Source organism: Triturus cristatus, chromosome 3_1, assembly GCF_964204655.1.
Source record: "Triturus cristatus chromosome 3_1, aTriCri1.1, whole genome shotgun sequence".
Taxonomy (NCBI): Eukaryota; Metazoa; Chordata; class Amphibia; order Caudata; family Salamandridae; genus Triturus; species Triturus cristatus.
The window spans coordinates 124,407,230-124,421,034 of NC_140583.1; the positions used below are offsets into that span (position 1 = coordinate 124,407,230).

Below are 13,805 nucleotides of genomic sequence, written 5' to 3' on the forward strand. Positions count from 1 at the left end.
CATTTAAGAGGACACCACTAATATAGCATAAAAATGGCAGCAGTAAAATCCTTGGAAAAAGCACAAACGTGTAGACCTCTAAAATAAGCAAATAGTGGAGAGAAATAAAGCCATGTCCGAAGCGAAGGGTCACCTGCAGAAGTAGTCATGTCTCTAATCCACCATAAAACCAAAAGATAAGCTGACGTTTTGTGAGGCTCAAAATTAAAACAGTGATTTGAAACTTTAGAAAAGCCACAGGCCATATCCTTGGTATGTATATACCAAGTATGACAAAAACTGTGCCGAAGCCTTAAATGTGGGACAGATACTCAATTAAAACAGGAAATGTTCTAACACTGTGGTTCTTAACCTGTGGTCTGGGGACCCCTGGGGGGGGGGGGGAGGGTCTGCGAAGCCTTCTTAGTGTGTCAGCGACTGCTTAGAACATTAAATATTAAGAGATTAATAGTGTGTGTGTATAATTAAGCAGCAGAATGTACAATAGAAAATGTTAAAACGTTCTGTAAATCTGAAGGAATTTGCGATTGGTATCCTTGATTCGTGCGAGCAGAGCAAGTGCCTCAAACAGAATTTAGTATGGGCGATGCATAGCCTCAATCTAATTTAGAAAACTTCCAACCTTCCTACTAAAATTTAGTTTTTGAAAAAAAATATTTGTTTGTGTATTTAAATATTTCATTATTTCTGTATTCGTTTGATGGATGTTTGTGTCTGGTTTTTTGTGTATTGTTTTGTGGTTTAAATAATCAAAAATGCCTCCGTCAGGGTCTCTGTATTCCAGTAATGACAGTGCGAGTCCCCGAATTCCAATAATGATAGAGTGGGGACCTCGGGTTCCAGTAATGGTTAAGTGGGGTTCCACAGAAGTCAAAAGAACCGCTGTTAAGAGAACACCCTTCATCTTACAAAAAACAAGAACCTCAACATATTTCATGCCACCCCTATCATATAGTCCCTCCCAGACAACTAATATGGGTTCCTTGAGTAGCCCTGACAATATTTGAAATACTTTTAGACACTGGCCTCTTGTTATGCTCTCAACGAGAACCCAGCAGTCAGACAGTCTCTGACAACTGGTGCCAGTGCCTTGAGATATAGCTCTAAGGATCTTTATGATTGCAGGGTTCTCGTCTCCAACTTGAGCTGATCTGAAGTGTCTACAAATGGAAGTACCGTTTAGGTAGTGAAGGCGAACAGAGGTGCTCTGGTCCTTGACTGTCTCTGTAAACTCGGATCACTTTATTTCTGTGCCTGTTGACTCCCACATATCACCATATGTTGGCCGGTCTGTAAACCGTGGACCTGACCTTTGCCACGGAGTATTCTGAACTTGTCTCTAAGGTAATATGTAGACACTTTGACATCAACGAAAGTGTGTGAGGCAGTGATCCTACCAATTTAAACTTTTCTATATCAAAGGCATATTGTATTTAGTTGAAGTCCTTCGTATAGATAGTCAAACCCCTTAGATTGCACCTAAGAGTGGACATCGCTCACTCTAGAAAGGAGAGTCTGCACAACAATTGTTCTAGATAGCTGTGACGGTGGATTAGAATCCCCTATCAACATGGCACTTGCGCTCCTTATTTCAAGTCCAGTACGGTGTCATGATTTCTTGCAGGTAGGTTGACTTGCTGGTTACCTATTTCCTTTTTGAGAACTAAAATTAGCGGAGGCATGTGACTGTACCGACTGTACCTTCATTGTGTAAACTCAACCTCTTGTCATGAAACAGTCACCGTGACTGTCATCCACTGCAGTTACTGTGACCTAGTTTCATGGTGTGGTGTGTGGTTTCAGTGGTTGTGGGATCAGATGCATGCCCTGTTTCTGTTCCTTTTGCCTTCTTTTCACCTGACCTATGAATATTTTAGATCCAAACATTACACCATTTCACAAAAAAATGTCAGTTCAAAAAGTTGCTTTTTGTCAAAAGTTTTCCATGAATGACTTGTGGATTTTTTGTGTAGACTATGTGAAAGGGTTTGGAGGAAAGTTTGGCGTGCAAACAGACCGACAAGACAAGTGTGCCCTTGGATGGGATCACCAAGAGAAAGTGCAGCTGCACGAGTCTCAAAAAGGTATTCTTTATTTTCTAAAAATCCTAAGACTAGCACACGTGACATAAACTAGAATTCATAGGTCAGTTACTGTTTCTTCTATATTGTCGGTAAGTTGAGCTTTTCTAATTTCTTTCCATTCTTTTTTCCTGGCTACTGCTCTCCAATGCATGACCTGTTTTTGTGCAGTGGAACATTTTAGAAAGTTTACCTTTAAACTCTGGTGAAACTTGGTTCTGGGAGTGGTGACTTCTTGAGACTAACGCTAATACTGTAGAAGTCTGGAGAGTTTGCTTTTGAGAGTTCGCTTTTCACTGACCTTTTTTGTGCCAGCAGTGAACATGTGTACTCCGGCATCGATCTTTGATACAGCAGAAAGTGGACTTGTACAAAATGGCAGCATATCTAGTGTTGACATCTATTTTTGACAAAAAACTATCTCAACAACTCGAATTAAAACTTACATTTGGATTTTTATTTTTTTTTGCTTTGTAGCACAATTTTTACTTGTTGTAGGAGAGGTGCATGGTCTGCGCGATTGTAGATCTTAGTAATTGTTAAATGCTTGAGTCGGGCCAGCTCATTGAGCATTACAGCAGGACCTTGCAAAACTCACTAATTGTACCTCTCAAAATTACCACAATCTCAACAAAGCAGGTAACCCACACTGTGGATGTAGTGCTTATTATTCGGAGCCTAGAACTAAATGGGAGCGGTGAAGTAGTTTTAGTTCTACAGATTGGCTCTTTAAATATGCTTGAGGAGTGGGGAAAAAGTGCAGCATAAATCTAGTTCAGGTAAGTAGTGTGCATGAACATGTTGAGTGCTGTGACAAGATTATGTTTTGTTTTACAGATTAAGCTCTGCTTTTGTAAACTGAGCTGCACGGTCCCAACAGTGAGACTGAATGTAAGACATTTTAAATAGCCTGCATTGGTGATCACATTTTAAGAATAATTTGCACATGTTAATTATATTTCTTTTGGCTTAACATCTGCTTTAAAAAAAATTACATTTCAAAAGGCAGTGCAGAGGCTTAGCACTGTGGTATGAAATCCCCCCTCTTGAAGCTATAAGTCTTGACGTCCTCATGATGATGGATTTCATCTTTTCAGGAAATGATTCCGAGGGTTGTATGTCCTTTCTGTCTGTGAAGAATGAGGACTCTGGCAAATAGGAAGAGCATGACCAGTTCTGGGCTTACTTGCCTTTTTTCACAAGACTGCTTCTACTTGTTCTCAAACTGGCAGCATTTGTAGCCCTGCTCTTGTCCACCCTACAGATGCTCCCAAGCTATTCTGTTTGCAAGGTTGCTAGAGGGAAGAGTATTTTGTCTGTGGCTACCGTTCTGTCATTCATCTTCCCAACACTCCTGCCCTTACTTGGACTCCCAACTAGTAGCTCTCAGTTTTGTTGGCATCTGTCCTGCCCGATAAAGCCTTATAGCCTCTTGCGCTGTAACTCCAGTTCAGCAACTCCAATCCTGAAGAACCAGTTACAAATATTGGCTCTGAACAATTTTGATTAAGGGATGAATTTTATGGATATGGTGTAGTGGGACCTATTTTCAATAGATGAATCCTGTAGGCCATGTTAATATTGGGGCAGATAAAACTGACTGTGGAACGCAGTTGCTCTTACTTAGAACACCTTGTGTTGAAATTCTGATTTGAACCCTCTTGATCGGAGCTGATTCTTAACTCCTGCGGCCTCCTTCAAAGGCTCCATCCTCTCCCCAGTTGTTACTTTTCATGTGGAGCCCCTGAATTATCTGCATGACAAGAATGTTGAAATATCAGAATCTGCCATCATGCAGACGACACACTGCACCCGTCTGAAAATCCCACATGGCTACAACAGCCGTTGCTTCAAATACGGCTGTGCTATGTTCAAAGACTTGATGTCCAAGGCCTTTCTCAAACTGAATCCCAGCAAGCCAGATTGTGGTGCAAGGCTGGCTCTCTGATGGAAATCTTGACTTCTGAACAGTACCAAGTCTGTGAGATCTTACAGTGGTACCAATCTCCGCTTCAGTGCTCACATCACACAGAAGAGAAAAATTACTTCGCGTCAATTGGCCCTGATCCCGGGGGTGAACCCTTCCTTCCAGAAGCAGCCATCCTAACCATTGGACAGCTAATTTCCTATCTCACTTTGATGGAGTCAATCCTCTGCTCGCCAGAATCTGAGATGCACTTTAAACCGCTTAAGTGCATCTTCCATTCAGCAGCCCGCATCACCTAATGTCTTTATGTATTATAGTATCACATGCAATCTTCTGATCACTCTACTTACGATTCCATTGTATTACATTGTTAGTCTACTACAACGTCTGTATGACAGTGCAGTCTGCCACCTCACAGTACATGGAGATCAAGATCTAGACGTGTTGTTGAGCTCATATGACTCTCAGGAAAAGTAGACCAGATGTGAGGCATGATGATGATGCTGCTGCCTGCAATGATGTGGAACCCATGGCAGACCAGATTCAATAGGCTCAGTTCCGTATCCACTTTTGCAAGCAGGTGACTCCCTTTCTTTAAGCAGCATCTCTTCAGAGTGCAACCACCCATGTTATTGAATTGGCCTTGAAGGGTGGTTCCACTCACCATCCTTCATCCTCTACCCATGTTCCCACCATCAGTTCTGCCACAGTGCTTCTCGTCCTCTAAGTGAGCCTAACCCCGGCACAATTCCCTACTTTGTTGGAAGCCCTCTCCTTGTTGCTGCATTTCTGATCCCTTCTTCAACAGTTCCCACTGCAAACCTCTAATTCAGAATAGCACTCTTTCATGATTTGTAGCTATCTTTGTACTACAAATATTACATACATAGGCATGCATATGTACATACATATGCTATGTATACTTGTAAAGTGCTTTATCGCCCACGAAGGTACCCTGGCACTGAGCAGGTGTGTGTGTGTTTCTAGAGCGGTCTATGGTAAGTTGGTTAATTGAAATTCCAGGTCTTCCGCTTCTTGTGGAATTCAAGAAGAGGAGGATCTGAGGTGTGGGATGCTGTTCCACGCTTTAGGAATGATGTAAGAGATCGCCGGTCCTCCTGATCTGGTTCTGTTATACATGAGATGGTTGTGAATGGGAGTCCTGTGGAGTCTGGGTGGTTGGTGGAAAGAGAAGCGACTGTTCGGATAGGTGGGGCCTAATTTGTCTAGTGCCTTGAATGTGTGTGTGAGGAGTTTGACAGTAGTGGGTTTACATATTGGGAGCCAGTGGATCTCCATGGAGGGTTGTTGTGATGTGAGTTTTATGTGGGAGGTTGAGCATGAATCTGGCTACCGAGGTCAGAATGGTTTGTTATTTTGTTTTCTTGTGTACTTACAAGCATGTTTCCCTACTTCCAACTCTTAACATAGTGCCCAAAAATGTTTTTTTAGTGCCTTAGCCCCTACTTGGTAGTAGCCAGCAATTGAAGGAATTAGTGCAACTGGTATAATATTCCTTCCCACTCCACACTCTGCAACATCATCTTAATACATACATCACCTACATTATCTTGACCATCAGTCACCATCAGAAGTGAGTATAAATTCTGTCCCTGTATGAATGTAACTGGAATCTGCCTCTTGACTCTTGATTCAAGAATCATGGATGGGGATGCTTCTGCAGGATACAATATTTATTCTGTACATTTTTACAGAACACTTGCATTCATCTGCACTTAGGTGTCTGATAGCCTTGAGGCCCTTCGCCCCATTGCCCAATGCCATAGAAAATCCAGTGACTGGTTTTCCTGAATATTGGACTCTGTCAAAAAATAGCCAATCTAGCTCCTAAATGTAGAATATGCATACTTATAACACATCCAATTTGCTACTAAACTGTAGAATGTGAGCCTGCTCTTTCACTAGCACACACACCCTCTTTAAATTCATATGGTTGAATTGTATAGCCCATAATAAATTTTGATTAGATAAACACTTACTAGGAAGACGTCGTTGGCTCAAACAAGGTGTAGATTCCTTTTCTGCAAATCTATTTACAAGGGATATGAAGCTGTTCCTGATTAAAATGGGAAATATTCACAAAAACAAGAGTGTAGATGGTGCTGCTAGAATGGTTTACACACATTCATCCAGCTACTAAAAAAAGATCACAAAGTAGTAGTGTCCTCTTCGACCATATTGTCTTGATGGGTAAAAGTGTAGGTTACTTCAAACTTGAGCAGCTTACCGCTTGGTTCGCTGTGGAATTGTGATGTAATTCTGCGTTACTGATGACTTCTCATCGCTTCTGCGAGTACGAGGTAACACAAGTTCTGAATTGTGAGGCTTGCAGTTCTACAGGTCCCTCGTCTGCAGCAAGTGATGTGCCTATGAGCAATTGTAAAGTGGAAATGATTGGTCCATTGCCAGGTGTCTTCTGCAACGATTAACCAAGTATTGTGTGTATGAAGACAATCCATTCCAAGATGCAGCTGGACACAGGTGAGGGAAGTGAGACCAAGTCAAGAGTTTAGGATGAGGAGTCCTAGAATTTAAAAATCTATAATGGTGCTGTATCGTCAACCGACTGACTGGCAATAGCATTCATAGAGTTCGCCTGCTAAAGCACCACCGCAGTGTGGCTACCTTGCACTAGTGACGCACAGTATGTGCATAGGTTTGAATAAGATTATAGTGAAGCTTGAGTATCTTCAGCGATTACAAAGCTGGGTGCTGAAGACACACATCTGTGTCAATTGCACCAAACGAGTTCTGTGACGGCAGCCTCTGCTGGGATGTGGTCGCTCCTGCTATGAAGCCCTTGTTTTGGGTAGCTGGTCTAATCTTAGATGCAGATGTGTTGTGAAAATACTCAAGGTCAGTTCTCTCTACCATGTTTGGTGGCTGTTGATACATGAAAGGGGTAATGTATGTGTATACTCAGCAGAGGGGGTTACCTATGTATTAGACTGTGCCTTTTCAGCCACTTCAATGCATAAAATACTTTCTGCCCAAACAGGCCTTCAAATACTTTGTGTAGCACTGCAATCATATCTAATTCAAACCCACACCTACACCTCTTCAATACATACTGTTATTTCTTTGCTGTGGTTTAGAGGCACCTACTTAAATGGTACTGTTGTATGTGAGATGACCCCCAAAACCCAACTGCTTTCTGAACCACCACCCTTGTCATTTCGGAGATTCCGTCTACTAAACTGTTAAAAAAAAAAAAAGAGTGCAGCAAAGATATACAAATGGTAAATTGATACTCTCATGACATGCCCCCCAGACCGTGCCTGCTTAATGAAGAAAGTAGGCTCATCTTTTGCCCTAAAATGGTTTTAACGTTCCTATTTTAATGAAAAAAGGTCTTCAATCTGGATTATTTTCTGTAATTCACAGGTCTGAATTAATTTGCAGGAAATTTAGCTGAACAAATAGAAAAGTTAAGTAGAAGGATAACCCAGCATTTCTTCTATGGTTCAGTGCTGGTAAAAGAGAATGTTTCTCGCTAACGTAAATGCTCTTAGATCATTAATCGAGAAACATGACCCTTTCCCCCTTGCAGGCCAATCCTTGATGCTATCCTCTACCAATGAAGCTTCTCCACTGTTTGGAAATAAACCTGTCAGTGGCTCCATGGAGTTGAGTGTTGCCTGTGTAGGACCCGTGAGACTTCCTCCCTTTCCTGTGTGGTCCACAGGAAGGATGCCGTAGCCTGTGGGAAGAAGGGCATCTCGGATGTCCGAAAATGGGGGCGTGCGTCATGTTTTGGTGATGACCAAAGCATCATGCTTGTGATGGGTATAGAAGAAGAGGTCTGTAATGACCGGTGTGTGCAGTATACAGAGTCTATGCTGATGAGCAGGAGTTGAAAGGTGTTCTGTAGGTTGAGGGTGTGTGGTAGTGAATGCAATGTGTCTGACGGGTCTGTAATGACTGGTGTGTGCAGTATACAGAGTCAATACTGATAAGCATGAGTTGAAAGGTGTGTTCTGTAGGTTGAGGGTGTGTGGTAGTGAATGCAATGTGTCTGATGATGGGTCTGTAATGACCGGTGTGTGCAGTATACAGAGTCTATGCTGGTGAGCAGGAGTTGAAAGGTGTTCTGTAGGTTGAGGGTGTGTGGTAGTGAATGCAATGTGTCTGATGTTGGGTCTGTAATGACTGGTGTGTGCAGTATACAGAGTCCATGCTGATGAGCATGAGTTGAAAGGTGTGTTCTGTAGGTTGAGGGTGTGTGGTAGAGAATGCAATGTGTCTGACGGGTCTGTAATGACTGGTGTGTGCAGTATACAGAGTCAATACTGATAAGCATGAGTTGAAAGGTGTGTTCTGTAGGTTGAGGGTGTGTGGTAGTGAATGCAATGTGTCTGATGATGGGTCTGTATTGTGCAAATGCTTTGCGAGTGTCTGAGTCAGCAAAGCCTGCATGTGATTTGTAGGGATTGGTGGTAGGGTGTGTTGGGTGATGCACATTTTCTTTTCTTGTACTTTTCACTAGAACAGGGGTTTCTTCCCAAGGCACTTTCTGGCCCAAATTTTGAAATACCCTTGTCTGTGTCCGCCCTTGAGAGGGCCAAAGAGGTAATGCCCTTTGATGGGGACACCGTGAAGAGATCATTGAAGTGTGGAAAAGGCAGGACGTGATGTGCAGATGCGTGAGGGTAAATTAAGTTCTCATGCTTGGCTGTTAGAAAACAAGTGATATCACGCCTTGTACATATGGATGAAGGGCAATCCAGGGATGTCACTTCCTGTGTAGATAGATGATTAGAAATGTAGTGGGCAGTTATCCGTTTGTATTCCCTCTCTATGGGAAAAAATTAACCATTTAATGTTTGGTATGTTTCAGTGAATTCAAACCTGAAAACCTCCCAGTTTTAAATGAAACACAAAACACTAAATAACTGACGACCCTCCCCCACCATGCCGCAGGCATATGAAGAAAAAAAGAAAAGTGAGTTAGTTGAGGTGTTTGTTGTGTATTCTGTAAAGGAGTTGGCAAATATCGGGGCTTTTTCAGGGGTGCATTCACTCAACCATTACTTTTTTTCCCATTGAATTTCTGAATAATTATTTACTTAAAAAAAACAATTTAAGTTTTTCTTCATGTGTACTGCATTCACTTGATGTGTACCCGTTGTGCGCTGCCAACAGTTTTGGGGCATGTGCAGCAGGAATTTGCCACCAGCCTCTGGCCGGCCCCGAAACTCCCTTCACACTCATGCTCCCTACAAAAAGCCTGCATTAAACCATACTCTTGATGGGTTTATCGTTTATTTTTTTTAAATGTGATTTTCTAAAATCAAAAATTTGGTGAGACTTGTGAATTTGGTAAAACTGTGTGGTTGTTTCAGAATAAACTAAGGCTGCATGCTTGCAGATATTACACAATTCATGGAATTGCCATATGGTAAGTGCATTTCTGACTGAGTTTATTACAATTTTTCCACACGTCTCTGATCTTATTTACTCCCTTGTGATGTGTAGAATCTGCCTCTGTGTACCTCTGCGAAATTGTTTTTATAACACTGAATTCCATAGTTTCAAGCTGAATGAATAAAATACTAAAGGCATTCATCAGCTAATCGCGTTCTTGAAAAATGTAAATAGGATTGACAGAACGCACTAGTTTCCAGCATGCCAGTTCAAAGGCTGAGATATACCTACATTTTAATTCTGCCATTCACACATGATACTTTTTTTCCAACTAATGTATGTCAAACTGTTGAACAGATATACGCTACATTTTAAAAAGTGCTTGGTCAGTGAAGTTCTACTTCCATTCCAGTGTTTGCTGTAGCAGAGAGACAAATTTCCTATAACTTGAGTGGGAAATTTTAACTTTTACCAATCTCACCTTAACTTTATTCCCCCCCATGGATGGATCTGCACAGAAATTGGCGTAACAGACCTTCGACACTTTTGCTAGGGCTGTTCAGATTTGTTTTAGGCCAGATACAGATTTATTAGATATATCTAATATTTAGGTATATTTGTTTATTAGATACAGATTTGTCAAATAGTACGGACGTTATTAGCAATCCAAAAAAATGGATCAATGGGAAGTGTGGCTGAGCGATGACTAAAGTTACTGTTGCACAAATATATATATATATATATATATATATATATATATATATATATATATAGAGAGTTTTCATTGATCTCTTGTCATTTACAAAACCTAGTTTAAAATCTTGGAGGCTTTTTTTTTTTTTTTATCCAACACAGTTCACTTGGAGATAGTTTTTATTTTTGTACATATTATCCAATTCTTAGCAGACTCTTAATATCGTTCCTCTTTTCTGACAAAAAATAGATTACTCCAAGGGCTTTGGCGGGAAGTTTGGTGTACAGAAAGATCGAATGGACAAGGTGAGGAGACTGTTGACTCTTTCCCAGTGTGCTTTTAAGCTCTACCTTTAAGTACCATTGATGACTGCGCGCTAGTTGATTGTATGAGTTGCTTGTTATTTTCGAAACAAGGTTGCTACATTTGGAAATGTTGTTATACGTGTCATAAAGTTGTAACCATAGAACAGTTATTACTTCAAGTAGGAAAAACTACCTTTAAAACACATCCCTGAATATCTTTTTGTGAAAGGAATAATTGATTACCTTTTTGAATTGCTGTATTTGTTTTATTAGAATGCGCTAAGTTTTGAAGACATAGAAAAACCTTCCTCAACATATCAGAGAACCCGGCCTGTGGAGGCTGGTAAGTGGTATTTTGTCAATCGACCAATTGTTCAAAAGCTTTACCACTGGATTTCAGTTTTATCGGTAATTTCAGTTGGCATGCAGATGTCCTACAGATGCTGAATGTCCTTACTGTACATAAAGGAGTGCATCAAATGTTATAAACTAGTTACCAAGTTTGGAGTTCTTGAAATAACCACTTTCTGTAAGTCATTGTTGGCGTATCCATGTGAGTGGTGGCAAAGAAGTACATGCGATAATGCTCATGTTATCAGAAGTTTCCTGTTGTGTTTTGGTGAATTTGATGTTGGGAGAAAGCCTGACATCCACACAAAATTATTGTACATTAGAGAGCAGTAACTGATGGCACCCAAGCAGTTCCAATAAGAGACCTCAGATGAGCGGGGGGAGTCATCTGGGTAGGTTGTTCACATCTAATTGTAAAATCTGTGTATAGGGCATACTGTTTTTTTGTTCCTGAGAAAGTTATTTTTGAGAATGTGAACTGAATCCTAAGGCCGATAATCGTCTTTCTCAACTGATGGGGTACTTTAGACTTTTGCTGTGGCAGGTAAAAGGCTCCCAAAATGGCATATGCAGTATACTTTTATGTTTGTTCCTGCATTTTCCCTCTCTGTACATAACCGGTTTGCTTCACTACTCAGCTACATTTTGTTTGTTCTCTGAGGACTGAATTTGCACCAAAGGATCTTTTTGCCAAAAATGTTATCTTGTTCAGCTACATCTCATGGTGGTCTACAGTGCGCAAACATGGCTGTTATCACCGTGCTCTTCTCTTGGCAGCCCCTCAACACACCTGAATCTGCTTCCTGGATCACTGGCCAGCTTCCTGCAGCACCTGTTTGAGAATATATATATACTTTTCCAATAGTGTCCTTTGTTCTCTGGTGATTATGTCGTTAGAAAAATTGTCCTGAGAAGCAATGGCACTTGCAGTTGAGTGCCAGATGTATGTGGTAGCTTAGAGGAAGCATCTGCTGGGTAAAAATCTCGATCTCTTTAACACATGCATAGTTACAAACAAGGCCTCTAGAGTAGGGACTTGTTGCTGGATCTTGAGGAATAGGTGCTGGTAGTGGCCAGAAGAACGACCCATTGGGACCCTGAAATGTATGAAATTCTTATCTGCACCATGCGAGAAGTTTGCCTGGTATATGCTGTCCACTAATTATAGTGGGCACCCTGTACCAGTCCAAACAACCCCTTATTGATGATGGGTTAAAGATAACCTTTATTGAAAGCTATCCTAGTGGTAGCTATGGAGAGCAGCCTTCAATCTAAGTCTTGAAGGAATGTAAAGCAGCTTGTTTTACCAGTCTATAATCTCTTGAATAGCTAAATGAAAGACAACCACAGCAGGTATATATATAAAATATATGTATTTATTTCTAAACACACCCTACTAGTCTCTTTATGAGGCTAGAGGTCCAACCACATAATTTACACTTCAAATAGTACAGTAAAATAGCACAAATACACATCGGGCCCTAGGGGCGAGCCAAACCATATACTAAAATAGTGGTATAAGAACCACGACTTAACTATACACAAGGCCTAGAGCCTGTAGAATCGCTGGGACCCCAAGGAACCACTCAAGGTAGTGACACAGGGGACCCCCGGGGGCCGTGTGCAGTGTGAGCACAGCCGCAAGCTCCCGTTAGCTTCTATGGGGAAAGTCGTGGTTAGATTTTTTAAGATTAGGGACACTTAGAAATGACTTGGGACCAAACCCTCTTGGACTTGGGAAGTTCTAGGGTCAACACCCACGGGAGCACCGGAGTAGTCGAGTTACCTCACCCAGGGAAGCTGGGTGCATAGGTGTCAAATAGTGTCGGGTCGCGTCGTCGTCTTCAATGGGAGCTGGCGAAGAAGTGCTGCTGCCGGGAAGATGCGAAGTGTCCGAAGAGATCCAAGCCTGGATCGAAGTCGAGAAGAACCTGAAAGCAGAGGGGACAGAGTCTGGGTCACTAGCCAGTGACCAGGAGTACGATGGGCGAATGCCCACCGAAGTCGGGTGATTTGACTCTTCAGCCACGAGGACCAGGAGGCGTCGAGGACGACCAGGAGCTGGATTCGAGCGGTCCCACGAAGGATGTCGAGTGCTGCAGCGTTGGTGCCCGGATTGGACACAACAAGCCTTGGCAACTGCAACCCACGCAGAAAGGAGAAAAGATGCTTCGGTGCAGACCAGCAAGGTCTGAGGGACTCTCCACGTGGTGGGGAGTCAGGGCACGTCTGGAGCAATCCAGGAAGCCCAAGGAAAATCAAAGTTGCCTTCTCGAGGACCCACTAGCTGACGGACCAGGGATCGCGAAGGAGCCTCGAACTGAAATGCAAGAAGCGGGCTCGCGGAACACTCGTGGAGTGAAGGCCCACAATCTTCGGTGCAGATGGTGCTCGAGGTGGGGGCTACAAGTAATCCCAAGCACGACTTCAAGAGACGTCGAGAAGTCAATGCACTTGCAAATGTGCACGGTGACCAGGAGTTCCGGTTCCACGTTACTCACGAGGGCTGCGGGTCTCAGCTTTGCTGGGGACTCTGGTCAGCCTGTGAAGTCTGGAAATCCTCTTCCTGGGCTGCAATTACTTCGGAGTCCGGCGGGAGCTTCGGAGATGTAGACCGGCAAAATGCTTCGTTGGTGCCTGCCAAGCAGGGGAGTGACTCCTTGACCCCAAGGGAGATTTCTTCAGTCCTCTAGTCTTGAGTAGAGCGTCGCAGTTCCAGGATTCAGCTTCAGAGTTTCGTCCACGGATATCTACAGTCCTGTTGCCAGGGGTTCCTTACTTCTACCTAAGGAAGGGGTTGGACTAGCTCTAGGGACCCACCTATGGGAGGGTTTGGAAAGAGGGGTGGCTACACCCATTTCCTTTGTCCAGTTTCGCGCCAGCGCAGGGGCTGGAAGCCCCTTAACCGGTTTGAGCTGGACTATGCACAGGGACACCAAACGTGCCCCCAGTGCAGGACTTCCAAGCACTCTGAGAGTGCTCCCACCCAGCCCAATACACATCATTCTGTCTGGGAGGTGGTTACACCTCCTTGTGACAGGAAACCTATTGTCCAGGCCTCC

The 13,805-nt window shown here is 42.7% G+C and overlaps 1 protein-coding gene across 2 annotated transcripts in view; it reads left to right on the forward strand.

Annotated features, from left to right (window-relative positions):
* The window catches only part of CTTN (cortactin), a 172,076-nt gene that overhangs the window by 118,814 nt on the left and 39,457 nt on the right, over window positions 1–13,805 (forward strand). The window contains exons 10-12 of one of the 2 annotated variants that reach the window (XM_085643538.1): window positions 1,974–2,084; window positions 10,337–10,392; window positions 10,666–10,735. In XM_085643538.1, coding sequence (XP_085499664.1) covers window positions 1,974–2,084; window positions 10,337–10,392; window positions 10,666–10,735 — 237 coding nt within the window. The remainder of the gene's footprint in view (window positions 1–1,973; window positions 2,085–10,336; window positions 10,393–10,665; window positions 10,736–13,805) is intronic. The other variant, XM_085643539.1, reaches the window with a different exon arrangement.